This window comes from Syzygium oleosum, unplaced genomic scaffold (assembly GCF_021117445.2).
Source record: "Syzygium oleosum isolate NSW1041296 unplaced genomic scaffold, Sole_v2.1 Sole_v2.02, whole genome shotgun sequence".
Taxonomy (NCBI): Eukaryota; Viridiplantae; Streptophyta; class Magnoliopsida; order Myrtales; family Myrtaceae; genus Syzygium; species Syzygium oleosum.
In genome coordinates, this window is record NW_026607486.1 from 15,556,634 (window position 1) to 15,577,424 (window position 20,791).

At 40.1% G+C, this 20,791-nt stretch overlaps 1 protein-coding gene across 2 annotated transcripts; it reads right to left on the minus strand.

Moving 5' to 3' along the window:
- Positions 1 to 1,351: 1,351 nt before the first annotated feature.
- LOC115684731 (DExH-box ATP-dependent RNA helicase DExH5, mitochondrial) lies at positions 1,352 to 18,357 on the minus strand. 2 transcript variants are annotated; one of them, XR_004006174.2, is made up of 20 exons: positions 17,743 to 18,357; positions 16,318 to 16,472; positions 16,146 to 16,233; positions 14,951 to 15,196; positions 14,037 to 14,132; positions 12,180 to 12,368; positions 11,890 to 12,049; positions 11,678 to 11,808; positions 8,952 to 9,119; positions 8,587 to 8,859; positions 7,863 to 8,057; positions 6,218 to 6,421; positions 6,048 to 6,117; positions 5,809 to 5,957; positions 4,309 to 4,614; positions 3,173 to 3,232; positions 2,919 to 3,071; positions 2,651 to 2,761; positions 1,898 to 2,504; positions 1,352 to 1,856 (listed from the first exon to the last, which is right to left on the minus strand). XR_004006174.2 is itself a non-coding variant. In XM_056306727.1 (19 exons), the coding sequence occupies exons 1-19, from the start codon at positions 18,220 to 18,222 to the stop codon at positions 2,043 to 2,045; spliced, it is 3,696 nt and encodes a 1,231-aa protein (XP_056162702.1). In that variant the 5' UTR covers positions 18,223 to 18,357; the 3' UTR covers positions 1,352 to 2,042. The 2 variants fall into 2 exon arrangements, 1 of the variants encoding a protein (XP_056162702.1); XM_056306727.1 differs by having other exon boundaries at positions 1,352 to 2,504.
- Positions 18,358 to 20,791: the final 2,434 nt, after the last annotated feature.

Below are 20,791 nucleotides of genomic sequence, written 5' to 3' on the forward strand. Positions count from 1 at the left end.
AAACATATGATGTTATGGAGTAAACAGCATGATTACTACAGCTGATCTAAGTATGTAACTATGAAATTATATAAAGAATAAGTGAATCAAATTCCTTATTCAGCCAATGTAATCAAGGATGATATTGTACATGGGCAACTCCGAACCGGCGGTACTGGCAAAGAAATATTTCAGAGTCATCTCAGCGTATAGAAAATGTAAATCATGCTAAAACTGACATTACACAGCCTACAAAGAACCCGAAGACGGTAAGGGCTATCTTCACCAAGGATCATCTGCTAAACTTCGACATGTGGGTTTGAAGCTGCACCGTGCAACGGTCAGTCCTCAATCCTCATGATAAACTTAATTTGCTTTTCTTCATTACGCTATTTCATCAATACGCGCATAAGTTATGGTAACAGCGCCGGGAGATGTACCTAGTTAATATTAGGGCTTTGTGTATTTGATTTCTCCGCATAAAATCTTTGAAGATCGTTTCTTTTGTACATAAATAATCTAGGAAACTTTTTAAGAACTCTGCGGAGTATTGCACCTCTAACGAACCGTTTGTTACGGTGAAATCGCTAATCCATTCCATTGTATATTCCTACCAAGGTTCTTCACATCTGCGCTAGGAAGACGCAGTGCAGAGAAAGGTATCATAGTTAAAGGTATCATAGTTCAGCATTACGCTGAAGTATGCTTCTTGGTTTCACTGCAATTAGCTAATTGCAGATACTTCTCCCATCTGTATTCCGAAACTGCTTTGGCGCTGTGATTTTTCGACTTAAACTTTCTGCTGAAAGGCATGAAAGAGGAAAGCGCAGCTTATCCATTTGGAATTTGATTTTGCCGGCATTTCCTACGAGAGATATATGGTCTTGCTCTTCCTTCAGCCCAATAGACCGAACAGAGGCCATTCCAATTTCAGCACGGTGCACGTCTCTTCTGAAGACTCTTAAAAACGAAGCACTTAATTACATCATCACTAATTTGAGAAAAATATATATGCTAAAAGAAGGAAAAAAAAAAACAAAGAACTTCAACAGCCGCTTTACCTCTTTATTGGAATCAAAAGAATTACCATAAGGTTGCATCCCACAACGCAAACGTTAACACTGCTCAATTTAGTACAGGTTCTTAGGCCAGCAAACAACGGGTAAGACAAAGACATCCTCCGGACATCAACTTTCAAATCATTCCAAAGGTTGCCTGCGTCGTCAACGTGATTAAATAGGTTTTCCATGCATAAAACAGATCACGAAAGTTGTCTCTTTGTCCGCGATTTATCAGAGACTCTAGAATTTTAAGGCAAGAAACTAAATCGAGGAACAAGCACCATCAAATCAACTGACCATCTTGAGAGACGTGAACCAAATGAATGCGGGCCACTTTCATTCTAGAAAACTCAAAAGAGCAACGAGAATAATCACATAGTGCCAAAGCATAAGAATATGCACGGCCGAAGCAAAATTTACCCTTAACTCAAGGCCACACACTTCAATTAATTTACATCCATATGCATGGATACAAGGAGTTGGGAGGTGCCGAAAGTGCCATCAAATTCCAAATCCAGAGATCCTCAATTCAATTGAACTGTTAGACCTGTACAAATCCAAGAATTGTAGATTGTAGTATCTACAAGATGACTCACCTCAGCTCCTATGAATCCTTTGACTGATGATACATAGAATTGCTTCTGATCCAAGACCCCATTTGAAAACATATGCTCCATTCCAGAAATCTGAGCTTTAACTCAACCATCTTACAATACAACCAAGTCCACCTTAAGAATCTGAGCTATTACAAAATCCAACTGACCACACACATTGCCCCAGACCTTAAGATCCATTCTCCTTCCACAGAAAATTGAGCTCAAGAACTTGAAGGTGGAGCGCGAAAAAGGCAGATTAACCACCATCCTCATGCAGAAAAGTTCTCGAGGATGAAGCAGTGCTTTAGTCTCAGATTCTCACAAACTCTTACCAAGAGTTCAGCATTTTAGCATGATACTTTCATTCCCTCGTTGAATAACGTATCTACATATATCACCTGTTAAGCTATCGGTGGTCCTTCTTGCTTTTCTTCAGTAGCATCGACATCTGGTTTATGTATTCAGAACCCGATTGAGTACCACTCATCAGCCACTGCAGAGCTTCAGCAGCTGCATCCTTCTCAGCACTCTTCTTATTGGTGGATGGCTGACCCATGATATGCATACCATTAAATTCAACTGTCGCTTGAAACTGATTGTTCTTCAATTGCTTTGTCTTATAGGTAGGGGCAGCATATCCTGCCCTTGTGAGCAGTGTTTGCAGCTGACTTTTTGAATTATCACCACCAGGCCCACTCTCAGCGCGTGAGATCATGGTTGGCTGCACTTGTGTCTGGGTCGTGTTTGAGGGCATCAAAATCTGACGGCCAAAAATGAATTTACCATAACCCTTATCCTCTGCAAGCAGCAGCCTTACGGCAGATAGGAGCTCATGATGGGAGTGTATATCCATCCTAGGATTATGTAGCTGCAGCACAGAAAACGCAGAAATCAATTATCTTGAATGGCTGATAAGACTACATTTTCTTTAGGCTTACACTATAAAGAAATAGGTAACCGTAAGCTTATGCCATAAGGGTATATTTGCTTCGATAACAAGAATGATTCTCTCACCTTCATTTGAATCAGTTCATCAAGCTCTCTTTTAATGCTTGCATACATGTTTGCTATTGCAGGATTCATGAAAAATTCCAGATATCCTCCTAACATCTTTATGTGCCCATCCTGTTAAAAAACCAACTGGTATCAATTAGTTACGCAAAAGTGTCTGTCACAGAAATGAGGTACCCGGAAGCGAAAGCAAGTACATTGTTGCTTAAATTTTTTTGCCGGAAGTGTGTAAAAGTTTACAGTATCAGATCTGCATGGAGAGAGTGTTTACCGTAACCCCCCTAGAGAAACTTCCACCAAATAGGAGAAGCATTGAATCTGACACAGCTGTTGAATCGCGGAGGAAAACAGATTTCACTTTAATCTTTTCATTGAAAACTAGCCATGGATAAGGGATTTGGGATTCCCGAGTATTGACAGAGTTCTGACCAAATAAATTATTGCACAAACATTAGATCCCCAACAGTGCAAGTACTAAATTAACATTCCAAGGCAGATATAAATATTTCATAAACAGGAACTTACTGAATACAGAAGCACCTGGCCGTCTTCCATAGTTTTCAGGGAAAATGACTTTCCATTGTTCTGCATACAGATACAAGTTTAGCTGTTTAAAACCTATGAGTTTGAGAGAAACGGTACAGCCCAAGATTATTCCACATAAGCTTTAAGGTGTAAAGAAGTATGAATCTTGAAACAGACTTTTCATGGGATAAGAATAGCAGGAATGCCATAACTTTCATACAACACTCACTTGAGTGCCATAACTTTTCTTTCACTCACTTGAGTGCCACAAATTTAAAAAATCAATCACTTAAATGTCATCGGCGATTTGCCTCACCGTAAAATCCAACGTGGACGCCCATCGTCCTATGTGGCATCACTGGCGCTAATGTGAATAATTTTTTTGATTTTTTTAAAAAAATTTAGTTTTTTTATTTTGCTTTTGCTTGTTTTTCTGTGCCGGAGACCCGTGCCAGCCGCAAAGGCCTCACCTAGACTAGGTGAGGGCCATCTCACCCGCAATCGCCGGGGGCGAGGCCATCGCGGCCTCGCCGGCCACAGGTGACGGCGTAAAGGCCCTCGCTAGATCTGGGCAAGGGCCTTTATGGCCCCGCTGCGACTATGGGCGAGGCGGCCTCACCTAGATCTGGCGAGGACCTTCACACCCTTGCCCGTGGCCAGCATGGCCGTCATGGCCCTGGGAGAGGCCTTCGCGGTCGGCGAGGGTCGCCGGCACAAAGAAAAAAAAAAAGCAAAGGAAAAGAAAAAGGAAAAATTAAAAAAAAATTCATGTGGGAATGGAAAATTGAGTAAAACATCCACGTAGGAAGATTTGCCGGAAATGGCACTCAAATGATCAATTTTACTCCAATGTGGCATTAAGTGAGCAAAAAAAAAGTTATGGCACTCAAGTGAGCGTTGTACAAAAGTAATGGCACTCCCGCTATTCTTATCCCCACTTTTCACCTATCTTGAATTTACAAATCAAGTGAATATTTGTTACCTCGACGTAAGGTTATAAGAACACTGAGAAGTTATCGCAATAGAATATAGAAATGATGCCCAAGTTTGTTTTCTGTTTTGATAGATTGACTTTGAAGCAACTGTCCAAATGGAGGCAGTATTAAAAGTCTATTGCACAAGAATTTCTGACTTACCACAACAGAAGAAATACCAGGATACAGGCCATAGCATATAACTGCACGGATGAGATGTTCATCATGGCTCCATTGGTTGCTGGTGGCTGTGTTTCCATCAACAAGGCCGGTGTCCCTAAGCAAAGAGAAGAAGTCCCTCCGAAGAGCATCAATAGCTTTCATGGACTGTACTGACAGAAAATTTTTCCAACAATACTCATATCCAGCAAAATCTACTTCAGCATCCTTCCACCCCTCATAGGCCCGGACAATCGCAAGATGGTCGCTGTAGTCACGAGAAAACTGTGCTTTTGCAGCCTCTGCTAACTGTAAACAATACATAAGAAAAAGGATCAAGCAAATGCATGAATATTGAATGGTATCTACTGTGATTTCTATGTATGCATATAGAAAAGCATGAGAAATCTCAACCTTAATTTAACTGGAAGGATATAGATCTGCTTTTTACTAGATTTTTACTGGTTTTCTCAATGGAATAATGTCAGTTGCAAGGTAAAAAAAGAAATTGTTGAATAAAACACCAACGACAACCTGCATCTTAAAATAAATATAGGAGAAACAGTACCAGAGGTAAATAAGTTACATAAGCTACTTTCATTTGTTTTTTCCAGTTTCATATTACATTTCTTTCTGTTTCCTTGGCTTTCTCAAAATTTTAGCATACAGGGCAAAAGTGTGACACTGAACAGTTGCATTTGTTTGCACGTGTGCATGGTAAGATTGAGACTTCTGACTGTGTGCATGCATACGTGCAAACAATAAAAATTCATCTTATGGAGATCATTTTTTACAAAATCGCATTGGCATATGGACCCCTCATGTGACTACTTAAACCGGTTAAACTGCCAATTGATATTCGGTCATTACATGTAAATAAAGTGAGATCTCCATGCTGAACACAGCTTGGGGTTGAGGTCCAAACGCATGGTTGTGTGAACATGAGGTCACATGTTTGACTCTCATGCTGCACAGCACTTCTATACTTGCCATTCTACAATATTATAAATGAATTTGTTGCTCCCTGTAAATTGACAGCAACATTTGGCGAAATGGAACAACACAAACTAGGAAAACAGCTGTCAAAATATTAGCAAGAAAACATGAATTAGAAGAGAGATCCTCAAAATTCTAAAACATTTGCCTAGGAAAGAATACAATTTGCTTAGGCAATATTCAAACACCACAAAACATCTGTTTTTCCAATGCGATATGGTGACAATTAACTCACAGCAATAAGAATCAACGAACATATGGAGATCATTTGCAATGGAAACAACAAATCATTTTTTCTTCCTATATAGAAGCCAACAAAATCACCAGGAGACTGCACAGTCAAGGACAATCCCCCAACAAGCAGAAAAAAGCATGGGACTTCCTAATCAAGTACAAAGCAACAAATTCATACAAGCAAGTGCCTCCAGTGAGAACTTTTTTTAGTACTGATCTTCAACAAGACAAAACGAAGAAGAACCGTCTAGATAAATGGAAAGACTGACTTACATCCTTCTTGTCCATCGGTGTTAGAAAAGGATCTCTCACGCTGAGGCCAGCAACAACAGTAAGTATCGGATCCAGGCAATTTAGGACTGCACCCAATACGAGCATCTTCCCAAGTTTAGGCTCCATTGGAAGCATAGAAAGGTAACGGCCTGCCAATTTACACTGATCAGGTTGACTTTGAAAGATATACTGTCACTGAAAGTGATATAGACGCAGAACTATATAAGAATCCCTTTTACCTAGTACGGTCAAATTCTCATTCTCATCCAGAGACCCAATAGTTTTTAAGTACTCAATGGCATTTTGAACCTACAATGGACATTGATCACAGAAATTAATAAGGACAAGTGCACGGCAAATTAAAGACAGATATGCAGAGAGGAGACATGAAAGGAATGCTTCTAAATACCGCTAGCAACTCTGGGGACTGCAAAGCCCTTGATAGAAACTCAGAAATACTGCCAAGTTTTAAACTTTTTATTTGCAAACAAAGCGATTGTAAGGGTGTTCTCAAAATTTCTGGCAACTGATACTCTGAAAAGGCATCATATACACATTTAGGATAAAGATGGTAACATTCTCCAGGTTGAACTCGACCTGCTCTTCCTCTTCGCTGTAAATGGGCAGAAAAAATTATAACTCATCAATCAATGAGGAATTCAACACTCTGACTATAAACAACAACCATCTGCAAGAGAAAGTTATGACATATTCTGTTACACTGACATTAAGAATACTTCCTGAAATTTCTCTTAGAAAAGGTGTCCCAGCGCACATGGCCTCCCGCACTGTAGGGGTCTGGAGAGGGGACTTCTTAGGATCTCTCTCGATAAAAAAATAAAAAAAGCACTACAAAGAATATTAATTCACCCTCCCCTCTTCTGTTATTTGAATCTCTAGATGGCCCCAGTTCAGGAACTCGTCCAGGACATTGTGCTTAGAATTTAATATCAAAATGGAAGATAAAAATCTTGCCATGAATATTAGTGGTATGCCCAAACAACTATTTATTGAGGTCAAGCATGAGATGTCATGAAGAGGCTTAAGCTGATAGACCATTAGGTTCTGGCTTCAGTTACCATCTCACCCATAGCTTGCTTATTTAATAAAAGTTAAGTTGAAAACCATTCTATGTGGATAATGAAACCAATGAAATAAACTACATAATGAAGACTAGCTATTAATTTTTCCTGTTCTCTACATAGAAATGCATAGATGATTAGCGTGAGATATCTGTTCATCTACCTTCTAGAATCAGACGTTTGACCATGGGGTAGATCATGATAAAAGCTTCAGAGTTCTGAGTACAATTGTTTTTAACAGTGCTCAAAGGGGCTCACATATCAACACTATGGAACTAACAATGTCCATAGAAACCACAAAAAAGAGAGTAAGTTATATACAGACACAGGGCCATCCTAAATGTTTGTGAACAACAAAAAAACTTCCAGCTATGTACCCTCCTAAAATCAACAAAACTCACTCCAGGATTTAGCCAAAAAGCATGCATAACCAACAACTAAGCGATAGGATCTCACAGATGATAACTTGACGAACATCAAACTCAAAAAATTGCCAACGACATTATGTTCACAGGGTGAAATTCTCCCTGACGTCTCACTTCAACATATTCCATATATTTGATAGCATTTTATTACACTTTCTTTTGTCACTTAATTGGTAACCTCAGATAGCAGCTCGAAGTACATAAAACTTGGACAATTTCCCAATAAACACAAAGTTCAGAAAGTGAATTTCTCTGTAGTTGGTTTCTCACTTTTAACATCTTCAACGTATTTCATCACACTTTAGACACTTTCAATTTGATAACAGAAATGTAAAAGAACTTAGTCATACAAAAATTGGCACAAGCTGCCAGAGCAAGAAAATATATCAGGTGGGAAAAGGAAAAAGAAAGAAGGGGGGGGAGGCTAACAATTTCAGCAAAAGACCACCTTTTTTTAAGTTAACATCTCAGGCCCTCAATCTACAATATTCAGAATGTCAACAGTATATAATGTTTGCTCAATGTGATTCCTAACAAGAGTATTTACCTGTTGCGCAGAAACTTTAGATATCCAGGAAGGAAGCAAGCAAGGAGTGTTATTCAGTGCATCATATGAGGTCTCTTTAGCCTTTCCACAGTCGAGAACGAAAACAACGTCATTAATTGTAATACTTGTCTCAGCAATATTGGTTGCTAGCACTATTTTCCTCACACCATCTGCCGGTTCATCAAATATTAACCTCTGCGCAAGTTTGCAACAAAGTATGTAATAAATTGTACAGCGAGAAACATACTTGATCGTGAAAGACAGCACTTAGAGGCACATACAAAAACAAGAAAATAGGAGGAATAAGGTAAACGAACGATTGCAAAACATATTGTCAAAACAATCAAGGGAAAGAAAAAAGAGGGCATGTCCAACCAGATGAAAGTTTTTACAAAATAAAATCCTGTTTCTTTAAAAGGTCCAGCATGTGACCATCTTTAAATTTTAGAAGGTTAATCCATCCAGTAGGTTTTAACTAGAGAGCACCCTAAAGATGAACAGCAAACAATTAGCCACTAGACAACGGTAAAAAATATCCTGCTTTAGCTGCTCAGAGTCTCCTTTATATGAATGAAGATAATTAATGTTCTCTTTCTTTCCTCATCAGTCTGAAATGTGCAAATTTACAAGAGTGCAAAAAATGTGAACACATAAGACAAGTGGATCTCTCATTTCTCTTTTCTTTCAAAAATCAATTATACTGCCATTAGAGAACCGATATTACCTGCTCCGAACTGGCCATTGAACTATGGCATGCGAGCAATAAAACTCGATTAGGATCTCCCAGTATTGGATGACTTTGGAGTTTTTCCTTCAGTGAACTTATGTCATCCCATCCTGTCATAAAGACCAGCACAGCACCCGATTTTTCATTCTCACATATTTGGCACAGCAGATATTCTATAAGATTAAAGCCCATACAGTCGGGATTCCAACATGAGAGAGACTCTCTAGTCTGGGGGCTATAATCCTTCAAATCTGCAGCTCCAAGTGCTTCCTAAGAAGCATCATGAGAACAAAATTAAAATAAAATAAAATAAAAGACAAGACACGTGGATCCGGAAGATTAAGAAGGTCAATTTAGTATACCTCAACAACAGAGGCAATTTGACTCTTTCTCTTTCTAGGAGCTTGTTTGCTCATTTTCCACATCTTTTCTTGACCATAGTCATCTATCTGATTGTAAGGAGTCAACCTGTAGCCCGTCGTTTCTAGTACATTCTCCAGAAAATGAGTCCGAACAGGGTATGTAAAACCCTAATCAAGTGATAGAGAAACGGAAAGCTGAGCCCAGATTTTCAAGATTTGTCATTTTATGGTAAGTAACACTAGTTTGTGAGAAGATGCAGTACACTAGTTTCAGAAACTAAAATGCAAATAACTTGTTGAAAGCCTTAGAAAACAAAAACTAATTGTAGTCGCAGGACTGCTGTGAAATACACATTTAGCAGAGAAAGATGAATTGCAATGGACATATAACAGTCAAGTTCTGACCATAAAAAAGAATAAATCTCATTATACAACAAAATAGTGTACATAGAAAACACATGAGGGCATTACATTAACTTCGTAGAGACCAAATTAGTAAACTGCAACACTCCTAGAATCCAACATACCAGAGCAAGTACAGCAGACAGAGTATAGATATCGTCAAAACCAATATAGTTTTCTGCAACCATAAGGTACAAACAGAAACAGTGCAACTTTTCCCAAACAAATTAAAGACCACGACAAGAAAACAGATCACACTTGAATGTCCAAAGTACTCCCACTTCAGGTTGAATGTCAAATCAAATAGACACAGTCAAGCAGTGGAGTTTGGAAATGGACTGGAAATGTCTGTGCTAATAGATTAGGACTTCATTGGTCATGAATGCCCAACATCCTTTCTGAAGGACGAGGGATGCGCCGTTTTGTCCTTAGAGAATTATTCCCACGCATTGCAAGTTAGCCACCAACAAGAAGAGAATAATTACTGCATCCTTTCACACAATTGGCAAAAGGAATTCAATGGAATGTGTCCCTTATAATAAGGAGAGTGAATGATAGAGCTCCTTCACCACTATTCTTGGTATAGATTACAGCAAGCTCAAAGAGCTTCACATGACTAATTGACCGATTATTTCTTCAAAAAGAGGAGCTTCTTCGTACCTTACCCAAGGGACCAAGAAAGGCAATCTCATTGGCGGCTCTGGTCTCAAGTTAATCCCAACAGTCAATTGTGAAAAATCAAGCATTGGTCCAATGGTTTTAAACTCGTCCTTTACAAGGTATTAGGTCAGGATTCAAGCCATACCATTCCCCATCTTACATAACAAGGGAAATAATATATTTGTCAATAGCTAAAACAAGACTTCTAGGTGCAAAGGAGGCTAAACAAAATTGATGTTCTTTAGTGTCGTGGAGATGAGAATGCTTCGTCGAATGTGTTGGAACAAGAAAAAAGACAATGTCAGATATGAACCTATTTGGGAAAAAATAGGTGTTGTCCCAATCAAGGATCAGATGTTGCTTGAGCTGCTTTGGCCATGTTAAACAAAGACCTTTAAGATCCCCCAGTGAGGAGATGTTAGCAAGGGATGGAAACACAGGTTATAAGGGGATGGGGAAGACCTACAATGACACATGAAGAAACAATAGGGAACGATATGGAGTATTTAGAGCTTAAAGAAGTTCTAGTAAAGGATCAAGCGCAATGAGGTAATAGGTTTCATATAGCTGACCACATATAGTGGGATAAGGGTTGGCTTGCTGTTGCTAGCCCTTTTTCTTCTTATAAGTAAAAAGGTGGAAAGGGGCAACCATCATAGCTAACCCCTCTAAGAATTACCATGAGAGGCTTTACACCTGCTACAAAATGTTCATTTTGAGCCATTGCCACTTAATCCACTCAGAACCCGAAGATTCAAGGCCAATAAGCCCGTCACCACAGCCCCACCGACGTGCCAAAAGCTAAGAAGTCTCTTCACAAATGCCTAAGGCACAAACTGATAAGAGGTTCGCCTTTGACGTAACTTGAACTTGCTCCTTAAAAAAGAGAGTGTGAAACCTTCACTGCTCATCCACTGCACTCAGGGGTCTCAATTACAAAAATTTTTTGATAAGAATGGAAGATTACTTTTTTTCTCATTCATCCTTCATGAAGTGGATCAAAACCTTAGTTTTGTAGAGCTTGTGAAGTAGAAATCAGAGGTTTAGGCATTTGAACTCGTCAACAATGGAAGCTTGTGTATAATTATTAGGAAATGTTATCTCGACTCCTTCAAGTCATTACTAATCTATCAAAGAGCTCGTTTGAATAAAGGGACGATGAGCAAAGGGGAAAAAGGTGGATTATCACCATAGGACTGTTGGAAAAAGTAGAAAGGAGCACTGAAAAGAATGGTCTTTCAGAAAGAAGGCAAGAAATCAAGTGAATCTTCATTACCAAACAGTTGCAGTGGATAAACTAGATAGTATATGTCCCTTTTTCCTAGTAAATATCTTCCATGCCATTTTCTACAACTCTATTTTCTGATAGGTGTCTAAGGTCTCTTTCAACATGCCCTTGATCTCTTATGTCCATTGAAAAATCCATGAATAAGAGAACTTACAAGACTATATTCTATCATACTTATTCCTTCAAGTTTCAGAATTCAAAAACTATATAGTATCGCGATCTAGTTAGCCAATCCCATTTCTTCATTCCGCCACCTTAAATGCAGGCAGAATCAACAAACACATAATTAAGTGGCCCATCAGGTGCATAATGCTGTTAATCCTTATATGCAAAACCAGAAAACAGAAAAAAAAAAATCCTCACTTTTGAAACTTACCGGAATGCGAATTATTGGAGCTCCACCAAAATAGGACGAGAAAAGTTCCGCATCCAAGGTGGCACTCATCAAAATCAACCTCAATTCTGACCGACGAGGAAGTAGATCTTTAAGGACAATAAGCAGAAAATCTAGCACCAGATATGCGCAGTTTTAGAAATAATATCTTTTTATCATCCTAAATGTAATGCTTCCAACAAACAAATATGTACCTTCATTCATTCCACGTTCATGAATCTCGTCAACAATAACATGAGTTACACCTTTCAAGTTTCTATCAACCAGCAACCTTCTCAGCAAAATGCCTGTAGTGCAAAAGAGAAGGCGTGTATCCTTGCCCTTCATACCCTCTAACCGAACCTTGTATCCAACCTTTTGAAAGGGATAAAAGAAAGAGCTCCTTACATTGTTGCTCAAAAAATTAACTTGCAAATCCTTCAATATTATCTTATTCAAGACCAAACAAATTATCTTGCTGTATAGTATCAGACAGGAAACTCACAGAGTCACCCAATATTTCTCCTCTTTCTGAAGCAACTCTTTCAGAAACAGACATGGCCGATATTCTTCTTGGTTGTGTGCATATGATGTTACAAAGTGCTCCATCTCCAGAATCTATCTTTGATTCCAAAATAAATTGGGGAATCTGTGTAGTCTTGCCGCAGCCAGTTTCACCTGAGATGATAACAACCTGTAAAATTTTGAGAGCTACTATCATAAGACACAAACAACGGCACAATTAGTCTTATTATACAGAATGAGAACTTTTCCCTCCAACCATTATTAACAAATGCAGGTCTACCATATATTCCACAAATTTCAGATGAAACTGCCATTCTGCCAATGGACACATCCATGCTTGAGTGTGTTTGTGCGTGTAAAAATGCTTATTTATACAAGGGATAAGTGCACCGGAAGTCCTAAAACTTGCAACGAAAATGCAATTGAGTCCTAAAACTTTCAAAAAGTGCAATCAACGGAAAGACCTGATTGGACCAATTTGACAAGTTCTAGGACTTGATTGCACTTTTTGAAAGTTTTAGGACTCAATTGCACTTTCGTAACAAGTTTTAAGACTTAATTGCATTTTCGTGACATGTTTTAGGACTTAATTGCACTTTTTGAAAATTTTAGGACTCAATTGCACTTTCGTGACAAGTTTTAGGACTTCTAATGCACTTATCCCTTTATTCAAGAAGAAATCAGCAGAACAAATCAGCAATAAATCTCAAGAAAAGATAAGCACGACTGAGGCATCTCATCCAATTGATTGGCTGGCCTAAAGACAGTATTACAAACCAACTGTACTCTAATGACTAGGAAAGCCTCACAAAAGTCATAAAAACCAGACCTAAGGGAATACATCTTCAATGTTACTCTTTCAGTTTTTTGCAATTCTACCCCTGTTTTCCACCCATGTCACCGAGAAATAAAAGACAAAGCAAGAACTGGTTTAATCAACTAAGATTTCACTGACTCTCTAAGGCTGTGTGCACTAACTCCTAAGAGGAAATGCTCTTTCTGAAATGGAAAAAAAATTAAGTCACTGATTCCATCTTAATGAAATTGGAATGAAAGTTCGACCTCCACCAAATAATTGACATAAAGATCCACAGATATAAATTGAAGAATAAAGGGACAATATGCAGGCATCTCTCAAACCATGTGCAAAGAGATCCTTTAAAAAGCAGCAGATATATACCATGACCAAAACCAGGAATCCAACCAAAACTTAAAAACCCAAAGACTTGTTATTTCTGCCATGGATAGGATGGAATACATCATTGAGAAATCTATCTACATCCTGAACAGTACATTATAAATGCCAAAGATCGGTGCTCTTTAAATCAAAGATTATAAGCCAAACAGACTCCAGTTGGAGGGTTATGTGCAGACATCAGAAAATAAGCAACAAGACAAATTAGAAAGTAACATCTCATCTGAAAAGTGCAACAGAACCCCAATCAGAAAGTACAAGAAAAGAACTCCCAGACAAGGGGTAAAAAGCATGTAATTCAATCAACAGTCAGACAGACCGTGCAACTTATGTCAGCCATTGCCAAACCAATAATTGAACAATCTCCTAACTTCGTTGTTTGAAATGTTGAAGCAACTAGTTTCTACAAGCCATATGTTTCCGGTTATGATGGTCTTATGTACAGAGCATACAATAAACAAAGCAAACAAGTCAGGATTCAAAGACACGGTGACAATAATCAACACTAAATGTAAATGCAAAAGAATTAAATCAATTAAGTTCTACCAACAACCCTTGTTTTGCTAAATTTTTCTGATTTAGTCACTATTTCAAATATAGATTATTGAGAGGACATTCATCATAGAATCAATAGCAGTTCACCTGATTTTGCGAAATGGCTGTTAATAATACATCCTTCTCCTTATAGGCAGGTAGATTTCTACGAAATTCCAGCATTTTTCTTCCTTGTGGAGATTTCTACAAGTGAACATAAAATGCGCACTTTAGTAATGATTTGACAATCATAACACCAATAGAGCAGTATTTAGAAGAACTATAGCAATATGTCTTCACACTTCTCCGCAACTTAAAGAAACTTTTGAATCATAAACAAATTAACCAAGTTTACAATAAAACCTGAAAAACCGGAGTGCTCTTGATGTTACTTAGGCTTTCACTCATACTAGCAAATGAGCAAGAAAAGAAAAGCAAACAAAAGATCAACCACAGTCTGATGGCTTTGCATAGTTGACTTTGACTGTGATTCTGCAAAGTGCAAACATGCAACTGGGAGTGAAGCACCGCAATGTCCAAGATATTGTTAACTGAGAGGAATTACTTTTGACGTCTCAAAACGTATTCATTGAATCGAAACAGAACTGATGCATGATGTGGGTAACAACGCAATAATAAAGACAGTCAAAGGTTTTCATGGCTCTAAGGATAAAAAGGAGGTGAGGAATTAAATGAGGCGCATTCTCCAGGACTTTGTGAAAGGAGAGAATTGGTTTTGGAGCTGTAGAAATTCTCCATCATAACTTCAGTTATTGCAACTAATAAATATTTAAAAATCTACGTGCTTCTTGTAAAAGGTTGGTACTCATCAACGCTATTTTCCCATTATGGAAGCAAGGACGACCAAAGTTACCCATTTAGAAAATACTAGCCAATGGTAATCAGCCTCTTACCAAGTCTGTCAACGAAGTAATGGACAATTAAGGTCCGATAAAGTATAAAATTGAAACATGTGAATAGAAAAGCAAGACATGGCTCCGCATGTCAAAAGTGGAGCCAACCTGCCAAGCTTGCTGCTTCTCGTGGAGTTGCAAACTTCTCCGAGCAAAAACTCTCTCTATCACGGACTTACTGGACGCCGGTGGCTCTGGTTGTTCAAAAAGCCCTTCTTCAGTAGCAATACTACTGCTACTACTGCATCTTGAAAAGGAATTATATGGACAGCTTTCACTATATCTTGGCTTCTGAGAAAAGTACTCCCCTAGATATGCCTCAGCTCTTCTTAGCAGACCAAGAGGTAAGCTCACCTGGAAGTCCGTGTTGTTAGACACTCAGAAAGATGTCAAAATGACAGATAGAGGAACTAGAAATGATATGTGAAGGCGAAAAGGCGTGTCATGGACCGTTGATCCCGATATGGACCAGAACCTTATAATGAATAAAAAGAAAAAGAAAAGCAAGGGGCCCAGTTGGTTCCCGAAAATTATCAATTTTTCCTTTCACTGAAGATGAAATGAAAATGAAAACATCTACCTTTCTCATTGTGCTATTTTCTTGAAGACACGTCTGGTATATGCACAAATTTCAACCTGAAGAAAATTCTTATTTTCATATTTGATTATGCTTTTACAATCCATTATTTACTAAATCAATTTAATGTCAATATCAATTCTTACTCTACCATCTCATTAGAGATTTGACTATTATATATTACTCAAATCAATTAATGTGAATAATAACAAGATCTGGAAACTAATCACTCATAATTGAAATACACTGATAATGGCATTAACTTAATTCGGAGTCTATTTTTCTTAGAGAGAGAGCGCTCAGAACGACCAAAACAAGAACGCTTGCTTCAGAAAACCCCACAAAAGTTCAAGGGGAGGGAGATGTGTGATTACAGAAGTGCAATGCTGGGATAAGAAAACGTTGAAGCAAGGGAGAAGGACAGTGTAAGGGATACAAACATCGTGATGAGAGAAGGCACACCTACGTATACAAATATCTTGTGTTTTCTTTTGGAAAAGAAACACTGAAAACAATGAAGTTTTCCGTGTTTTTGTATGAGAACATTCTCAAAGCTGATCCAAACATGTTTTCTTGGGCTTGTTTCATTTGAAAAGGAAACACAATTTTAGAAAATTCTCATAAACTACAGCCCAAAATTAGCTAGGATCCAAGAGAATTGTGCTTGTGAAAATGTCAGTGAAAATAAAAAAAAGCAAGAATATGACAGTAAGTAATGTACTGTACCTCCCTCTGCGGACGCTTCTCATCCAGATCAAATCTATAGTTAGGCAGAGGAACCTTGCTGAAGACAACTGCTTTTGCATACACTTGGCTGCAAGAGAGTTAAAGTTCAGAATCCAGATCTAGCAAACAACTGATAGGTGGACATTATTACCAATGCCAATGGAGAACATACCTATACAAGCCCATCTTGCTCGCCAGAGCTGCTATTTGCTCAAAATCACGCCTGTCCTTTTTGTCCTTTGAGACCAATTCTTGCTTTTCTTTATTGCGCAGAAGCATGTTTAGCTTGCGTTTCCACCCATCAATACCATCAGAAAACGTTGAACCCTGTTAAAGCATGGCTCGGAAGAATGAGGATGAATGAAGCACATTATATTTACGGCGAATAATCAAAATGCTATTAATTTTTTCATCTTTAGCACCCCCAATGCAGGAACCCATTTGTTCTCCTATCGGAAGATCCTCCCAGGAACGACAATCGAATCACGGTAAGGTCTCCGGAGCAACTAGGAAATCTCTATACCCCCTATTCATACAAAACCGTTTCCTACCTCTCTATCTGAAAGAACTGTGAAGTCATAAAAACGAATAATGAAGAGGCTGATACTTGATACTTCTCTCCACAAGGCAGTTTAATTTATGAGACGTCACCTTTGCAACATTTAATGTCTAAGAAAACTAAAGGAGGTCACCAACTCATGCGATCATCAATTGAATGGATGAACATGCTTGAATGTATGACATGCTTTGAACATGTGTATCCTTCAACACCATCTAAATTCATCATAAGGAGAAGCTGAAGAAGATTGTCTTTAAGGGAGCATCATTCCTCTCCAGAGATTTGAATGAAGACTTATTACTTTGGTATCACCAGAGCAGATCCCTACCGGGAGAAAACAATTCACAGAATCCATCCAGAAACCAAGCACAACTTGATCGGCATCTGAAGTTTTAATATTCTCTCGCATGTCCACCATCAAAATGTCGGTCCCAATGGCAAACATAAATCCTTCTGATTCATATTTTCAAATTTTAAAATTAGCCATCCCAAAGTTATTTTTCGGTAAAACCACTCTCCCAAAATAAGGAGGAAAAAGACAGAAAGCATAGCCGTGCACCAATTGAAACCCAGTGCCACATCGTGAAGAGCCTCTGTATGAAGATAAAGAGCCACCATTTCCACTCTGGAGTCCAGAGTCGATTTGTCTACAGCAACTCCACAAATTTTAGCCTAGCATGAGTTGCTTAGAGAAATGCTTCGAATCCACAGCCTTCCAAGTGACGAACTATTAGCACAGTAGAAGCAAAACGATTCTCAATGCTCAACGGTCCATTCCGCTATAAAATCATAACGACGTAAGGCACTGACCTAACCGAACCCCGACGTTACGAGCGAAAGGAAAACGTTGGAGAGTAGCCAAGGGCCAAGGGCATTCGAAGAGGTGTATCAACTATACAGTGACAATGGAGAAAACATAAAGTACAGTGTGCCTAAGTCATCTCCAGCGCACAATTTAGCTCCATTTTTCTATAACGTCACGAGACATCGGTCAGTTAACAGAGCAACAGCAGAAAAATCGCAACTCCAGCAGCACACCTGCGACCAAGACGACTCGAACTCGCGATCCCAACCGTCCTCCGACGCGCCGTCGCCGTTAGCCGAATTGTACTGCGGAAAATTCCTCTTGTTGAGCTGCTGCTGCTGCCGCTGCTGCTGAGTCGTCGAGCCGGGCGGAGGAGCTCTCGCGGGGCTCGGGGCGGGGACGGCGACGGCCTGGCCGCGGCGACCGCGCGAAGCCGCGGCGTCCGCGGAAGCAGCGGCAGCCGCCGGAGCGGCGGAGGAGGAGGAGGAGGAGGAGGAGTAGTAGCTAGGGGCGGTGATGACGGAGCGGAGGCGCTGGTGGGGAGGGATGTAGACGCCGCCGTGCGACGACGGAGGCCGGTCCTTCATCCCGAGGGAGATCGGAGAGGGCGGCGGCGGAGGGTTTGCCGCTCCGGGGAAGAGGGCGGAGGAGCGGCGAGGGAGCGGAGGAGGAGCAGGAGGGAGGAGGAGCGAGGAGGGAGATGGGGAGGGCATGCAAGTGCGAGACGGTGTCGTTCCCCGAGGGTTTTTTGTTTGCAGAGCAGAAGGGAACGCCACGCCCCGGATTCCCGTTTCCGGTTGAAGGAAATGGGAGAAGAAAATGGGCTTTGGCCTTTGCTGCTGCTTTCGATCGGGGGACCTCAGAAAAATAGTATAAACTAAAAGTCCGATTTTGCTGTTTCGTCCTCGCACTTGCGGTTTATTCGAGTTCTCCCCCGTCGTGTTTCGCCGGACCGCGCAATTGGATCCCCTTTTGTTACCCATCCGCTTGGCTACTATGCTAATTTTTGTTGTTTGATCTAGCTATGCAAACAAATTTAGTGAAGGGATTAAAACTTTAAAAGTGGAGTTAACACTGTATTCGATATCTCGCAAAAAATAGAATTTATAAAAAATGATAATAAATTAATAACCGTACGAACTAAAAAGTATCTAATGGATAATGAGTTCGATACATTCTGTTTAGGAGAATGAGTGGGGTATTTCTTGCCCATTCTCAAGTGATCACTTATTCATAAAACCCTGCCTTTGAACCAATAAATGTCACTTCACACTTTATGAAAAAACCCTTTTTTTTTGTCGCTTCGCTGATCCCTATTCTCTTTAGGAGACCTTATTTTTACATACAAGAATTAAACATTTTAAAACGTTCCGTTGTTTGGCGAAATTGATAAACACAACTCCTTAAGATGAAGATTGCGCATATGGCTCGGCTTGATGGGGATGGAACGGATGACAAGGCCACACTATACTGGCTTAGTTTGGAAATTGACTGATGAGTCAAGTCTTGACTCCTTTAGATAGAAATGCTTCGAACCCGAAGAGATCAAATTCGGGCTGGAATCAACCCGAACGTGCGAACAGCCCGGTTCGCACGTCCTGGTTTGGGCCGAGGGTGTTGGTGAGCCCATCCAGCTGAAAAGCAGGCCATTGTGAACACACGGAATCCAAAGACTTGGGCCTGGTTTGGGAAGACGGATTTGTACAATACGATTAAAAGCCCATTATCCATTATCCATTGGGTCCATGCTGAGAATGAGGAGACGTGCATCCCACTTGTGAATTCCAGTTTTTCCCCCCTTTCCAAGGTACGGGCCATCACGCGCTCCGCACGTGCGTGGTGTCGGGGCGATCGCGCTTGAAGGGAAGAAGATCGATTGGAACAGTTCGGGCGGTCGCTTAGTAATGGAGTGAGCGCAGTGAGTAATTTGCAAGACGAAGATCGATTTGGGGATAAACGTGTTATAGGAGTATCGGCTCGATATCTTTCGCGAGACGAAGATCAGTTCAGGGTAAACATCCCATGAAGATACTGATTTGGGATTTTCAAAATAGTGTCGACCCTATTGTTTACACGAGTTATATCCGGTGGAACTTCGAGTGCACGGTCCTTCTACATCGTTGCGATCAAACGGAACATCAAAAGGGCGTGAACCTGTCTCTGTCCGTCCAAGCCCATCATCATCATCAACCTCTGTTCAGTTCTGGAACCTTCATTTCTTTCGTTTTATTTTCCTTTTCCTTTTCGGCACTTACTAGGTAGTACTTAATTATCAAATCACACAGTTTCACTGGCTGAAAATGACGCCCCCGTCAGGTACCTTCCACCGTCCAGTTGTCTTGCCAACGACACAAAGTCAGAAAAAAGAAGGAAGCCCGAAATTGTTACGGTTGATCGGGATTCTCACGTCACGAAATAGAGATCGCTTGTGTGGATCTTATCAATGGTGTGTTTGACCACTTTGGATTGGGGCCACCTGTACATGCGAAGGGTTTGGACCAAGTCGATTCATAATGCCCGCGGCGTATTCCATAAGGTTTCAAATAGCCGGATTCCGGTGACCATAGTCACGGATAATCGAAAGGAACGATGATAAGCACAGCACGACGTTGACCGTGACCATCCAGATGGACGGGCATGCAGGTGCACGTACGGCGAACGCACCAGTTGCCATCGACGGCTGCTCTTCTGGTCTTTGGTTTCACACTCTGCCAAAGCAGCGACATTTAATCGTTTCCTAAACTCGTACGAAGCACAGGCGCAAATCGCTAACGACCCCAAAGCGAGAGCCTAGCCACGTGCTAGGTTTAGATAACGAGGTTTGACGATGATGGAGTTAAATCGGGGCAAAGGGCTAAACGATGATGGAGATATTGTTACCAAAACTTTAAAATGCAAAGAGACAAACAGTACGATTCTTCATGTGGAGCCTCTCTTGATAAAACATAATATCTTCGCGTTCATATATAGAATAACATTATACAAAGAATCTCGAATCGGTTAAACCTCCTGGGAATGAGGTTGAAACGCATACATTGTTAACGAGTGCAGATTCTCCACGTCGGGATCTGTTGTTCTTCACGTCCGATCCGTCTTGTAGTCATTTGTTACGCGTGTAGATACATATGGTTTTTAACGGGGTACTGCATGGAATGCTAACGGCGCGTGGATTTGGGTCAGCCGTATCGATTAGGGTTTTTTTTTTTTTGCGAGATAAAAATTAGTTTTAGAGTAAATAGTCATCAGTACCGGTTCGGGTTTTCTTGTGAGACGAAAATTAGT

Coding starts and splice junctions, on each gene's coding strand:
- LOC115684731 (XM_056306727.1), bottom strand. CDS start 18,222: ATGCCCTCCCCATCTCCCTCCTCGCTCCTCCTCCCTCCTGCTCCTCCT. Junction 5,958..6,047: donor TGAGAATTTGACCGTACTAG/GTAAAAGGGATT, acceptor GTAAATTGGCAG/GCCGTTACCTTTCTATGCTT. Junction 4,615..5,808: donor CACCGATGGACAAGAAGGAT/GTAAGTCAGTCT, acceptor TATTGTTTACAG/TTAGCAGAGGCTGCAAAAGC.